Raw genomic sequence first — 13,464 nt, forward strand, 5'->3', positions numbered from 1 at the left:
TTTGCCCATCATCATCTGAAACAACTCAAGTGATGGAGCTCCAGGCATTTCCCTGGGGAGATGATTCCACAGTCTAATAAATCTCTCTCTGCTATCTCTTCTTGATAACCAGCCAAAGTTTTCCTTTGCTTAGTTTCATTTGATTATTCTTAGCATCAGAGCACCCAAAGATGATTCCTTTTCTTCCTTCAGGGGCTACAATTCCTCACCCTTAGCTCCTGTGTTAGGCTAAGATGTTGCATCAGATCCTGACTAAGACTCTCAGGACCTGTCCTTTTCCTTGTGCTTTTCACCTTGATTCTTAAGTTGGCCATTGCAGAGTGCGTGATGCTTTGCAGTTCTCTGGATTTCCGTTGTCATGCTGTATATGATCATATGGGTGTACGCGTGCCACAGAAAGTCAGGGCTTCACAAGGGCTGTCCTAGGCACTCCCTCTGTACCTCAGCAGAACCGTTGGGAAGGAGGCCCGGTGGAACAGTGCAGCATCTGTAGTTCTTGTACTTCGGTCACCTGCCGTTACCAGAGAGGAACGTTGTGTCTGTGCATCTGCAATTGCATGCCTAACGTGACGCTTGCTGTATCCACTGCAGGTTGTGCGTTCCTCACGTACTGTGCCAGAGACTCTGCCATCAAAGCCCAGACAGCACTGCACGAACAGAAGACTTTGCCAGGGGTAAGTCTCAGTGAACCGTGCCTGGAGTTCGTGCCATGGACAGGTGAATGGGGGATTGCCAGGGGAGGGAGTGAGGGTGAGAAGTAGCTTAGATTAATTTTCCTGCTTGTGAAAGAGAAGTGTGTTTGGGGGTTAGAACAGAAACGTGGCAGCCAAAGGGCAGCACTGCTCTTCACAGAGCTGCGGCTCTTTTCTCCACCTTACCAAGGCTGCCCCATGTCATTCCAGCCAAGCCTATTTCTGTGCTGCTCTTTGGTGTCTATGGTGTGATGTGACAGCCTCAGCTATCTGTCCCTGTTGCTAGAGAGCTGTGGGCTTTGCTTTGAAGTGTGTGGGACCAACCTGCACAGTGGGCGGGCCGGAAAGCTGACAGGAGACAAGGTATCAGACCTTTTTCTTCCAAGTGTGCAGAGCCTCTGGGTGTATCTGCTTCTAGTTTGCCATTGCCCTTCAGGGTGCCTGGAGAGTTTGCTGGGTGGCTCTGTGCAGGACCCGAAATAACTTCTAGCGCAGTGGCTGAGTTGGTTCAGCTTCTCAGAAGACAAAAATATGCTTGCCAGCTCCCATTGTTTGGAAGAGAAATGGGTTATATAGGTGAGACCAAGGCTGCTGAGCTAGCTGTGGTCTGTTCCTGGGTCCTGCTCGCTCCACAGCTGGTGCTGGGAGCAGAGTGCAGTAGGGATCACAGGAGGCCAGGCACTGTGGAACAGTCCTCTGCCTCCCTGCAGGTGAGCTGCAGGGAGGTTTGAGTTGTTGCCATTCCCATTTTGGTCTGATTTGAGAGCTTTGACTGGGCAGTTCCCTTGCTGTGCTGAGGGGGTTGATCAAGCGCGTTGTAAGGATTCATTTGGAGGTGAGTAGGCGGAGGAGTTGGGTACTTATAGACAGAAGCTCACAGGAGGCCCTGAGTGCTGAAGGCAACAGAATAATTAATGTAAAACCGGGGGTCTCTGGAGAGGGGTTAGGTATTCTTAACCATACCATTTCCTCTTTAACACATACAGGTCCATACAGCTTCCCTCACCTCTCCCAGCTGCCCTCAGGACTTCCACGTGCACACATCCTTTTACATATTTGTTTACCTGTGTTCCCTTTTTGCGTGGGCCTGTGTTGGCATTTGAGGGCTGGAAAATAGATGTAATAGGATCTTTACTGCTTCAGGTTACCTCAGGGCAGCAAGGAGGAAGAGTGCAGATAACCAGGTGCTCAGGTACTGTTTGAGTTAATTTTGTGTGAGGGGAAGAGGTCAGCCTTCAGCAGTGAAAGCTGCTGCGTGTATTGGTCCAGGGCAGAACGGGCAGTCTGTAATACCAAGTCAAAGGATGGAGGAGCGGCTGTGATGAGTCATGGTGCGATGCTCTAACACAGTGGAGAAGACAGACATGTCTCTACCTAGTGCCTGTAGAGGAACTCTGGAAAGCTCCTGTGCTGTGAGGCTCCATGGAGTCAAGACTATCTCGGTTTTACTGCAGTTCTCCATCGAGAATTTGTCGTGCGTCTCGCTGTGTTCTCTACTGTTTGTCTTCTCAGTAGTTATAGGGTGCTGCGTGGAGTAGTATTTAAAGCAGCAATTTATCTGTGATGTGATGATCTAAAGGCTTTTTATGTTAAGGGGGTTGTAAGAAGCTGCTTGGGAACAGTAAGAAGGCTGTGCTAGCTGAGTGCTTTTGAACATGTCTGCGTGGATATAGCCAATGAGCACTGTGGTGTAATTAAGCTTCAGGATTAAGACAAAGATGAGCTGTGCTTCATTTGGAGCTGTCTGTTTTCAGGCTGGCAATACACCACTTCATCACATGTGGTTTCTCATTTGGAAAGTCCCTCCATGACCAAGAAGGCAGGATTCTCTCTCTTTGGTCATTTTAGTGGTCATTTAGAGATGGTTACCCCCAGAACGGAACAGACCTCCATCCTGATGTGCATCGAGTTGGTCTTGGCGTGGACATGGGCTGGGCGACTTTTCTCAGTCTGTCACTGGGTAAGCCTGTGCCCACAGAAGTATTGCTCAGGCCCTCCAGGTCTGATGCTAGTGCTGTCAGCCCATCTGAGAATGCTGCCACGTTGTTCCTGCAGGGCCTACACTGTAGGTTTCCCACATAAGTCAATAGGAATCACCTTGGTCTCTATTTGCTTTTGTGGTGTTTCTGGCAAGTTCTCCTTTTGGGAGATCAAAATTCTTGTTTATTTTTAAACTGAGGTCTGTTGGATGTGTGGTAGGTAAAGTACCTGCGGTGTAGCTTTCCTGAGGATTTGTATTTATTTACACTGTAGGTTTCCCACATAAGTCAATAGGAATCACCTTGGTCTCTATTTGCTTTTGTGGTGTTTCTGGCAAGTTCTCCTTTTGGGAGATCAAAATTCTTGTTTATTTTTAAACTGAGGTCTGTTGGATGTGTGGTAGGTAAATAGAATTTAAACTCAAAGAAACTTATTTTTTGACAGTAAGACTTAGTGTCTTATTCCAGTAGATGGATTCCTGGCTTTTTCTCCCTTTTGTAAGGTTGTTTCTCCAGGTGAGGAGCAAGAAGTCTGTCCACTGTATATTGTGTTATCTAAAACACCTGTGTCACCTGCCAAGCTGGTGCACTGCTCTCAGAGTAGTCTGGAGTAACAAAGGTGTGAATCTTCCTTTGGGCAAGGAAAGATGGAGCTTCCTAGAACAGAGAGGTGAAGTGCATCCTTGGTGAATTAGCAGAAGTGTCTGATCACCCAGGCTTACCAAGTTGCTTAAAAAGGTGCTAAGTATCTATGCCCCTGCTGTCAGGTGGGGTAAGCAGGAAGAGTGCCTTGCCTCATGGCTGTGCGAGCAGGGAGCCTGTTTCCACACGCTGTGGGGTGTAGGCCCTCAGGTGTGGACAGTGAGCTGTGAACCTGGGCACGGCCAAAGGGCTGGCACGCAGCAAGATGGGTTTGCCCATCGCCCTGGTCGGTACGCACGAGAAGCACAAAGCTCATCGCACCTTGCTGACAGCGACTCATGTTGTGCAGCACATAGACAGCCTCAGCATCGTGGCCGGTTCTCTGCCCAGTGCCACCTCTGAGCCAGCCTGACATGCTCCTGCTCCCTGCTCTTCACAGTACTTTCTGCGTCCTGCATGTGCAAAGATCCTGTTTCACGTTCCCTTAGTTTCGCTCCCTAAGGACAGGTGGAGGAACTGCACAATACAGTCTGACTCAGTCCCGAGAAAGTAGTTTGACAGGCTCCAAAGCTGAGCTGAGCTGGAGACACATCTGCCCGAGGAACAAAGCAGAAACCAGCTCCCTTTGTGGCCTGAATCCACAGGGCTTGTGGAAAGACCCAATGTGTGGAAACCAAAAGGGGCAAAATCTTTCAATCTGAAGAGGAGAGAGGGAATCAAGCTCTTGTGCTTCTTCCTAAATTCCAGTGTCCTCTTCAGCTGCCAGCCAGCCTAGCAGTGCGGCGCTTCGCCTCTCCCCACTCCCTGGCAGACGCCTCTCTAGCTTGGTGAAACGATATTATGTCCCAGTAACCCATGCCTTTGATTCATGATTGTGCCTTCACTTTGCTGAGTTCTGAAAGGAATTGGAGAGGTTATTAATGACATGCAGCGATCACACACCAAGTTAAAGCCTTTCACTAAGTGAAATTTGAGGGAAAAGCAGCCAGCTTTTCAATATTTCACAGAAATGCTTTGTGTCTCTTTTCATTTGCAGCCAGACAGTTGCAAATTACACAAAATTGCTCGTGAAGAAGAAGGGGAAGAAGAATAGAGGGAGGAAGTGGTGGGGGGAGGCTTAAAAAAGTAATTCTTCTGGCAAGGTATAGTTACACTTTTATTTCTATGCAGAACAAAGAAGGGCTTGCTGAAAGGTAGGCAGGTAAGTGGCAGAAATTGGTATTGATCCAAGCTGGGAATATGGGCAGTTTAAGAGCAGAGATGGGGATACTGAAATGTGGCTACATCGGGGGGAGAACTCATGGATGCTGTGACAGCTTGGGAACACCGGGATGCAGGAGTGGAAAATTACAGAGAGCAGCAGCATTAGAGCAGAGAGAGACTCTGGGAATGCACCAGGGGTTGAGATGCTGCAGCACTAACTCAAATGGTTGGGCACAAGGATTAATGCAGAGACCCAGCAGGGCTTGAGCAGAGGGCATCCCTGTGGGCGGGCTGTCTCCTGTGCTGTCAGGAGCAAGGGCTCACCGTGGACCTGTCAGGATCCACAGCCCATGATGATAGAAGGGAACACAGGTGACTGGAGGGGTTTTGGTAGAGAGGTCAAAGCATCTCATTCTCCCCTCCCCTCTCTTTTGTACAAGTGCTGGTGTGAAGATCACTTGGATGAGTGTTTCTGGAAGTTTCTTCATGTGACCAGTACAGGGTGTTGCAGCTGGCAAAGCTGGGAGACGTGGTGAGGACGGTGTAGAGGGCCTGAATGTTTGGATGGGGGCTGGAGCTGGACTCCAGTTGTCGGTCTTTGAGGTGGCCTTTGCAGTGTGAACCTCTGGGCAGGACAGGATTGAGAAGTTTTTCCTGTGTGCATCCTACAGGTTTGTTATCAGCAAATTGATGAGAGCCATGCAACGTTATCAGTGGAAGGTAGCAATACAAAGATCGTGTCAGGACTGCCTTGTTGAAATGACAGCACCAGGACGTGGAGGTACTGGGCTAAAGCAGCCCAGTGAACAGAAGTGTCTGTTCACTGCAGAGAGAATTGCAAATGCTTATGCTGGTGGGGGTTTGGCTCAAGGGGCTGAGAACTAGCAGTGAGGCAAGGCAGCAGCCTTGTATATGAGGTACGTACCCGGAGGAGGCAGGAGGAGAGCAAGTTGCCAAGGCAAACATTTGCTCCTGCTGCCTACGGATTGGAAGGATAATGAAATCAAAGCTCAGCACCCGTTCCCACGTGCTGACCAAACACACGTGTGCAGGCTCTGTCCTGTGCACAAGGGGCTTCCCTTTCTGCCTAAAAATTGCTGCTCTTTGTGCAACCACACACTTGCATCTCCTTGTAGCACAGAGCTTAGACTTGTATCTCTCAGAGCTGGTGTGTTTCCTGGTGAGTTCACCCGTGCTCGTGAACACACACACATGCACCAGCCCATGCAGACCAGCATCTTTGCAAAGGCACCCACGCTTCTGACCATGACTCTGCCTCCTCCCCTCCCCAGGGTCGTTTGATATGTGTGCTGCATCCAGGTGTTTGTGAATGTGGATATTGAATCACAGAACAGCTTATGCTGGAAGAGACCTCTGAGGTCTCTAGTCAAACCCCACTCAAAGCAGGGCTGACTACATCAGATCACTGAGGACCTTCTCCACCTGAGTTTTGAATATGTCCAGGGAGATCCTGCAAGCACTTGGGGCCTCTCTTCCAGCCTGAGAGTACCACCACAGTGAAAAAGTCTGTCTAGTGTCAGCCATAACTTTTGTGTTCAGTCCAGAGAAGAGACAGCTTGGGTCGTTCTTAGGGTGGCACAGGACTCGGGCCCATTTTCAGTGGATTTTCCCATTGGTATGTCCTTATTGCAGGAGCTTTTGCTCTGCTCCAACCGGTAGCAGTTGCCATGGGAACTGGTGCACTCAGCCTGTCTGCAGCAGCCGGGGCAGAGGGTCTTTGCTGCCGTTTGCTTGGCCCTGTCTGCAGCTGCAAATTAGCAGAGATGTCTTTCCCCAGCCGCTGTAATTAACCTGCCATGGGGCAGAAGAGGTGGGGGCATGGCTGCATTGAGGAGCTGCCAGTACCCCCCGCTGTCAGGCGCAGGCTAACCGCAGCGTGTTAAACGTCCAGCACATCCCTGAGAGGCCCATGCAAGCTCTCTGCAGACCTGGCTGTCAGCTTGGGCCTCCTGTGCCCCTTGCTGTGCCCTTTTCCAGTTGGCTGAGGTCCTTGGAGGCTCCCGCTTGTGCATGGAGAAGCACCTGAGCATATTCACTGGACCAGGTTCTTGGGGGTGATTGGGGCTGCAATGACAGCCGCTGGCTGTCCTCGCTGCCCGTTGTCTGATGTTAAGGCACGGTAATGGTGCCATCGCTTCTCTAGGGACACCAGGAGACACAAAGGCTTTCTGAGGCGCAGCAGTAAGTTGCTTGCCTTCCTCCCAGAGCAGCACTAGCTACAGTGGGGACAAGGATGACTGACTATGATAAGGTAGAGAATCCAAGAGGCAAAGCAGCCAGTCCGTGCGTTGTGGCTGCGTGCTGCTCGGATGCCTGCTTGCTGATTCCTGCACGCACTCTGCTTCGATGGGAATGGGGCGTAACTCCCCTGCTCTGTCTGATTTGCCTTCTGTGCTGGGGTAGGGAGAATACCTCCCAGAGAAACTTGTGAGATGAGTCGAAGTTTGAGTCATCGTCATGGTGATATGAAGCAGCTGGGTGAAGTCCTCTAATGATCTTCCTTGCTTATGCAAAGAGATGGCCTTAGCTGTGCAGGCAGGAGCTGTGCAGTTTGGACTTTGCATCCCGCTTCTGCCACAGCCTTCCTGCATGACCTTCATCGTCACATGCCTTGATTCCTCCACCTGGAATGTAGTACTCATAATTATCCTTGTCCCCTTGATAATGGGATTGGATAGGGTGGATTTGTAAGCAGCCTGAGAGCTGTGCTGGAATGGTGCTTGGTACTAATGTTGCTCATATTTCTGTGTGAGACAGCTCTCCTTTCTCAGGAGAGGATGGTTCTTCTGGGTAGGATTGAAGGAATGCTGAGATGTCAGTTGAAAGATGCAAGCAGGAGACTTGAGCACTGAGACTGTCACCAATCCGTCACTGCTTGCATTCTGACCAGAAACAGAATCCAAGTAAGCAAATCAGCCTTTAGATTTCTGTGCTCTGTACAGCTGGAAGTGGTTGTGATCATTCAGGCAGAGCATTTTTAACTGGCCAGAAGAGGACTAGGCCACAGTTTGCAAAGCCTGAGAACCCAGGACCTAATTCTGCCAATGGCCTTGGATGCCTTTTGGTTCCTGATATCCCAGAGGAGCGAGCCTGCTTTGTGTGTTTCACACTCGCTGCTTCTGACCCTCTTAACACAATGAGGTTCCCCTGCATTGCACCTGAGGGGCTATTTTTACATCATTTACTCCTAATTAATAGAGAGGCTTGCCCTGCCATCCCAGGGGGCTTTCTTCCTCTATTCAGCTTTTGCAGTTTGAAAGCTGAGGAAGTGAGAGCTAGAGGTCACTGCTCCTCGTTGGAGAACGTGGTTACCAGATTGCTGAGATGACAGCTCGAGCTGGGCATTGGTATAAACGTGGGGAGCTGGTTCACCTCCAGAAGGGCTTTTTGGGATGTGGTGAGCGAAGTGGTGCATTTTGGCCTCGGTGATACCAAAAGCAAAGTTTCATCTCACTTGAGCAGGGCTGGGAATTTTCCTTAGATCCTTGATCCCGAGAGTGCTACAAGGGTGGGGGAGCATTTCCTTAAAAGCAGGGAGGAAGCACAAACTGAGCGCAGTTCCCTGTTTCTCTATGCTGACGAGATGCTGGGGATGGTGTGGGATGAAACCTGGACACTTGCCCGCAAGGCCTCTGATTCCTGCCTCTTCCTAGAAACCTCTAGGCTGCAGTGACTCTCTTACCACCGGGAATCTCCTCAGCGCTCCCTGAGGGCTGCGCAGGAAAGGTGTCTGCTGTGCTTTGTGGTATGTAACGCTCCAGTGGTCAGTAGAGCTTCATGCGCCCCTCAGGCTGCTCAGTTGCTTCCCACCAGTAACCCCAAAGCAAGCTCACCAAGAGGGTGTGCTTGCGAGGAGGAGAGCGGTGCAGACAGAAAAGCATTGTCTGCGAGAGCGGGGGGCTGTGGAGGGTGAGCACGGCTGTGTTTGGAAAGGGAAGGTGTGCATCCCGCCAGGAGGGCAAATGTGAGGGAGAAGCTGACGTGGGAAGGGCGGTGGGAGCTTTGTCCCCTCCCATGGGCTGCCCATCTGGTGCCCATTGCTGCATGTCGCTCCGGGTGTCTTGAGTCCAGTGGGTCATGGAGCTGATAGCCCTCAGCCTGTCGTTAACAGCGGGTAGAAAGCAACGTGGACTGTGAGAGACTTGGGGTGTGGGACATTTGGCCCGTGGTGGCCTGACAACATGTGCTAAATGTCAATTTGATATTCTGCAGAAAGGAAGAATAATAACGCTCAGCTGAATAATTTAATGAGGAAAATAAAGCTTAGCTAGTGAGATAGGCACAAGCTCATCAGTCGTTGCTCGAGTTCTCCGTGCCACGTGTGTATTTTTGCGTGGTAAAGGCACGCGTGTCTGTGCATGTGCATCTGCTGGGCACTTGGAACTTAAGGCAGGCACATCCTGACTCTGGATTCTGGGCCTACCTGGGCATGTACAAATACGGCTTTCTTAGGGACGGGTGTCTTCTCTGATCACTGTGCAGCCCGAGGTGATGACTGGAAGCCAGAAGCACGTCCTCTCTGCTGTCCTGTTACTCGCCCGTCCTCAGGTGGAAGGGGTAAAGCTTGACCGTTCCTTCTGTGCATTGAGCTCCTGCAGGGGACACAGCTCTTGTCCGAGAGCTGTGTACAGAGTTTAGGACCCCACAGGGACATCTCTTGTGACCCGTGTTGTTGAGTTAAAGCAGCTGTGGCCTTCCTTTGCATTTGCATGCTCACACCTCTGCTTGAGAGGCCTTTGGTATTTTTTGTGTCTTTGAAGGCAACGTGAGACTTCGAATGACACAAGAGGTGTTCTCTTTGTGAAAGCCTCTGGTGTCCAGTTCTCTGCAAGGAGAACCATACCTGCCTCTGCTTCAGCTGAGAGACCTCCTATTTCAGGAAGCAGCGGACAGAGAATCCTGCTCTTCTCCGAGCCTTACCATCTGGACAAACATCTTCTGTCTTGTTTTCTCCTCTTTACCCAAAGCAGATGAAGAGCAGCCCAGAGACTGGTTCGGTGGGTGACTCTTGAAGTCACTGAAGCTGGCAGGGTCTCTGGAAATGGGTAGCCCTTGACTTGCCAGCTCGGTCTGACATTGGCAGAAGGGTGAGTCTTCCTGTGCCCTGCCAAGGAGCTGTCTCCAGCAGGCAAAAGAGAAGATCTGGCCACAGCTGTGGGGTGCAGAGCAGCCGTGTCTTGATCTCACCCTAGGCAGCCCCGCTTCCTCTTGTTGCCACAGCCAGACGCTGCTTCCAGACTTGTGCCTGGGTGCTGGCACCTCTACTGCCAGCGCTGTCTCGCAGGCATCGTACCATGGCCCTGCTGTGGGTGTGCGACCCTGTGGCGGGCAGGTTCAGGAGGGCCAGCCATGGCTCACCGTGCCAGGGGCAGGCCCCGCAGCGCACCCTGGGCCGTGTGGGATGGGGGGGAAGGAAAGGGGTGGACAGATGGGTAGAGGGGGCCCCTCCCCAGAGATCATATCAAAATGTCTTTTCTCTGCAAAGCAGAGGGAATGCCCCCAAGAGCTGGTTTCCATGGCAACTACAAATGTCAGGTTCCATGTGGTGAATAACCGTTTCCATGACAACACCTCCTTTACCCTAGGTGCTGGGAGCTGGAGTGACAGCCCAGTTGGGGGGAGGGGACAGGGAGATGTCCTCTGGTACTTAACCCCCTCTCTCACCTCCCCTCATCCTTTCTGACTGCTTACCCCCAGTTCTCAGCTCCAGCATCCCTGGGTGGATCTGTGCTCACGTGGGGGTGTGATGCTCTTGGCCTCCACAACATCCCTTCCCCCATATGGATCTGCTCCTGGTAGAAGCTGAGATCTGAGTCTGTCCCTCCAGCTCCCTCCCCATCTGTTTAGTTTAATCCTGCTTTAGCATCCTGGGTAGAAACAAAGCTATTTCTCAGTGCTGTGGGAGCAGTGGGAAGTGAGGTGGCCAGCTGCCCCTCTTGGCTCTGCACCAAGCCCTCTCTTCAGAGCGCACATCTGGGCTGCCCGCCCTCTCCCACCCAGCCCACTGCTGAGCCACCCCCGGCTTGGCTCGCGCAGGCATATTGCCAGGGGCTGTGAGCAGCGATAGGAACCACTGCTTCTCAGCTAGGATATCTGAGGCTTTCTGGTGCAATGTCTGACTGCATCCTCCTGAACCCCTGCCCCGTGTCCCACTCAGCTCATGGGCTGAAAGAGATGCCTGGTGCTTGGCAGCTCCTGAGGGCAGCAACAGCCCAGACCCTGGCCAGTGCCAGTGCTGCACATGCTGGGGCCACATGGCAGCAGAACAGGATCTTAGGAGCTCTGCAAATCCACGTGGCTGATAGAGAGTGGGAAAGGGACACTCAGCCTTTCCCTCTGACCCAAATGATGCAGCAAGTCCTGGGAGATGGAGCTGGCACTGCTGTCTGCTGAGGTGCAGCATGGCAGGAGTCCCTGGCACTGCCAAGCAGCCCCGTATCGCTCCTCGAGCCAAGGATGGTATTGCTTGGGGCTGGTCCCAGCTTCTGTTCATCCCACCTGAGATCCACCGGTCAGTGGAAGCCATCTCACAGCCCCCAACTGCCACCAGTGCTCTTCCGTGCCCTGCGGTCAGACTCCAGCAGGGATGTGCCATGTGCCACAGCAGCCCCTTCTGTCCTGAGAACTGCCAAGTTATTTCATGGGTTTCCTCCAGCTGTTGTGAATGTGGGCTCTACCTCTGGTCTTTGGCCAGTCTGGCTCAGCTGCTTCTTGGAGACTGACAGCAGTCACATTTTGCATGCTGGCTTTTAAACACATTTCAGTTGGCGACTTTTATAGCTTGATTTCATTTTCTGTTTTGTTGTTGTTGCTGTTTTTCCTGAGGGTGATTCCTAAGAGAGGGGACAGACTGTGCCTGGACCTGCAACTTTTGTGCAGGTCTTTCCTGCAATACTCTGATTTTTTTTTTTCTTTATTGTGAATCTCACCGATTCACATCATTGTCAGCCTTTGTGAATGATGCCGAGAGACAGGGAGTGAGATGTGTTGTGAATGTGAAAATCTGCCTTCTCCACCATTCTTTGGAGGACATTCTAGCTCAGCTGGATCCTGCTAGCCTGAGAAGGAGGCTACAGCTTGTGAACTGCCTTTCTGGGCAGCAGAGGACACACACACCTTCTAGCAGACTTGCCCCGCTTTGGAAATCAGGCAGTTAAAGCTGTGGGTTACTTAATGCAGCTCCTGCCGGGTAGAAGTGTTTTTCTGTCTGACCTGGAAAGTCCCTGTATCTCCTGAGCTATCCCTCAGGCTTGTTGTTGGATTATTGCTGGTGACACTAACTGGTGTGAGAGCGCTAAACAGCTCTTCTCCACAATGAAGTGATAGTTTCATCACTTTCAACCTGAGCGTTCCAGTTGTGAGCAGGAGATGTTGCTGGAGAGCAGCTCTGCCCGTCTTCAGAGCCACTCTGGTGCACAGAGCTGTGACTACGTGAGGGCTGGGGAGGGGAAACATAACGTGCCTGCTTGCTGTGCTGCTCCCAGCTAAGTTCAGAGGCAGTCTGTCCTCCCTCCTGCAGGGAACGAGTGGCTCAAGTGAGGTGACCGTGCTTGTGCTGAGTCAGGGCAGGCATAGGATGAGCTTCCAGGCATAGTCTCACCTTAGGCCACCTTGACCACTGTTCAGGCTCCAGATTCGTGGTGATAAGCTGCTTCCTTGGAGAACTTTCTTTGCCACTTTTGTGTCTGAGGCGGTGGAGGTTTATGCATGGAGGGCATTTCCAGGAGAACCGTTTCCTGCAGGCAAACGGCTGAGCAGGGAAAAGTGCCAGGTTTCCTTTTAAGAAGTCTGAAATCCATGTGGTCCCTTCTCCAGGGATTCTGGTTGCCATCAGGATGTCTTGGTCCCTTTCTGCCACTTTCCTACTCTGCACAGCAGGCAGAAAGGGTCACCCTAGTGCCACTGCCACCAGCATCGTGTGCCAGGCGGATGGGCCAAGCTCTAACCCTCTGCATTTCTCTTTCATTGCAGATGGCGCGCCCGATTCAAGTGAAACCCGCAGACAGCGAGAGCCGTGGAGGTAGTTGTCATCTCTCCTTGTTTCTTTAGCATCTTTGTGCTTGTGGGGGGGACCAAACAAAGAGACGGGGTCCTGACCTTCCTCTCCCTGCAGTCTGTATGAAGGGGTGTTTGTGTGTGGCAGGGAGGGGCAGGAGGAGAGCCTAGGGATAGGCTTTTGTGGAGAGCCTTCAGCTTGGTGCAGCAGGCAGCTGAGAGCACCTCAAGTCCTAAGGGTAATAACGTGGCTGCCCACTCCACTCCCTCTCCCAGCCCTTTGAGGGTACTGTTAGCCGGATGGTGTCTGCCCCAGCAGCATGCTGAAGCAGGCGTGCATTTCGGCGTGTGGCACTGGGGGTGGTCCTGGAGGGTGTAAGCAGTTGGGAAGAGGTTTCTTAATTCTTGTGCCTGATCAGCTCAATAAAAACTAGATCTCTGCAGCAGCACTGGCTTTTTAACCTATTCCGCAGCTGATTCTTCTGCCTGCAGCTTGCTTCTCTGCCTCCTTCATCACTGTTGTACTGTCTCAGCCCCTCCACTCTCAGTCCTGCAGCAGCCCCCATCACACCGTCAGGGCCCGAGTGTTGCTGCAGAAAATAGCATGCGATGGGGAAATAGTGTCTGAAAGGATCCCGAGTTTTGGCCTGAGGTGGAGGTGCTGCCAGCCTGCAGGGGACCGGCTTGGTTAGAGCAGCATACACTGAGTAGTTCGGAACTGGGAGACTGGGAACAGGAGAATCGGTGAATTTAATGGGGATCTCTCAGCAGCTCGTAGGCCTCCTCCAGGTGGAGAAGGTTTGCAACTCCAGGCCTTTTCAAATTCATCAACTTGTTTTGCTGCTTTCCCTTGTCTTACCAATAAATTTATTTTCCTCTTCTCTCCATTCCTGCATCTGCCTCTCCATGCCTTGTGCTGTTGGTGCTGCCTC

General features: G+C 51.8%; 1 protein-coding gene across 1 annotated transcript in view; it reads left to right on the forward strand.

Moving 5' to 3' along the window:
- Positions 1-406: 406 nt before the first annotated feature.
- The window catches only part of LOC104500338 (CUGBP Elav-like family member 5), a gene marked incomplete at its 3' end in the record, with an annotated part of 21,015 nt that continues 7,957 nt past the window's right edge, over positions 407-13,464 (forward strand). Inside the window, exons 1-3 of the mRNA XM_010143970.1 lie at positions 407-416; positions 592-674; positions 12,509-12,557. Of these exons, the coding sequence (XP_010142272.1) occupies positions 12,509-12,557 (49 nt within the window). The remainder of the gene's footprint in view (positions 417-591; positions 675-12,508; positions 12,558-13,464) is intronic.

The sequence above is a fragment of the Buceros rhinoceros genome, unplaced genomic scaffold, assembly GCF_000710305.1.
Source record: "Buceros rhinoceros silvestris isolate BGI_N320 unplaced genomic scaffold, ASM71030v1 scaffold3219, whole genome shotgun sequence".
NCBI classification, from domain to species: domain Eukaryota; kingdom Metazoa; phylum Chordata; class Aves; order Bucerotiformes; family Bucerotidae; genus Buceros; species Buceros rhinoceros.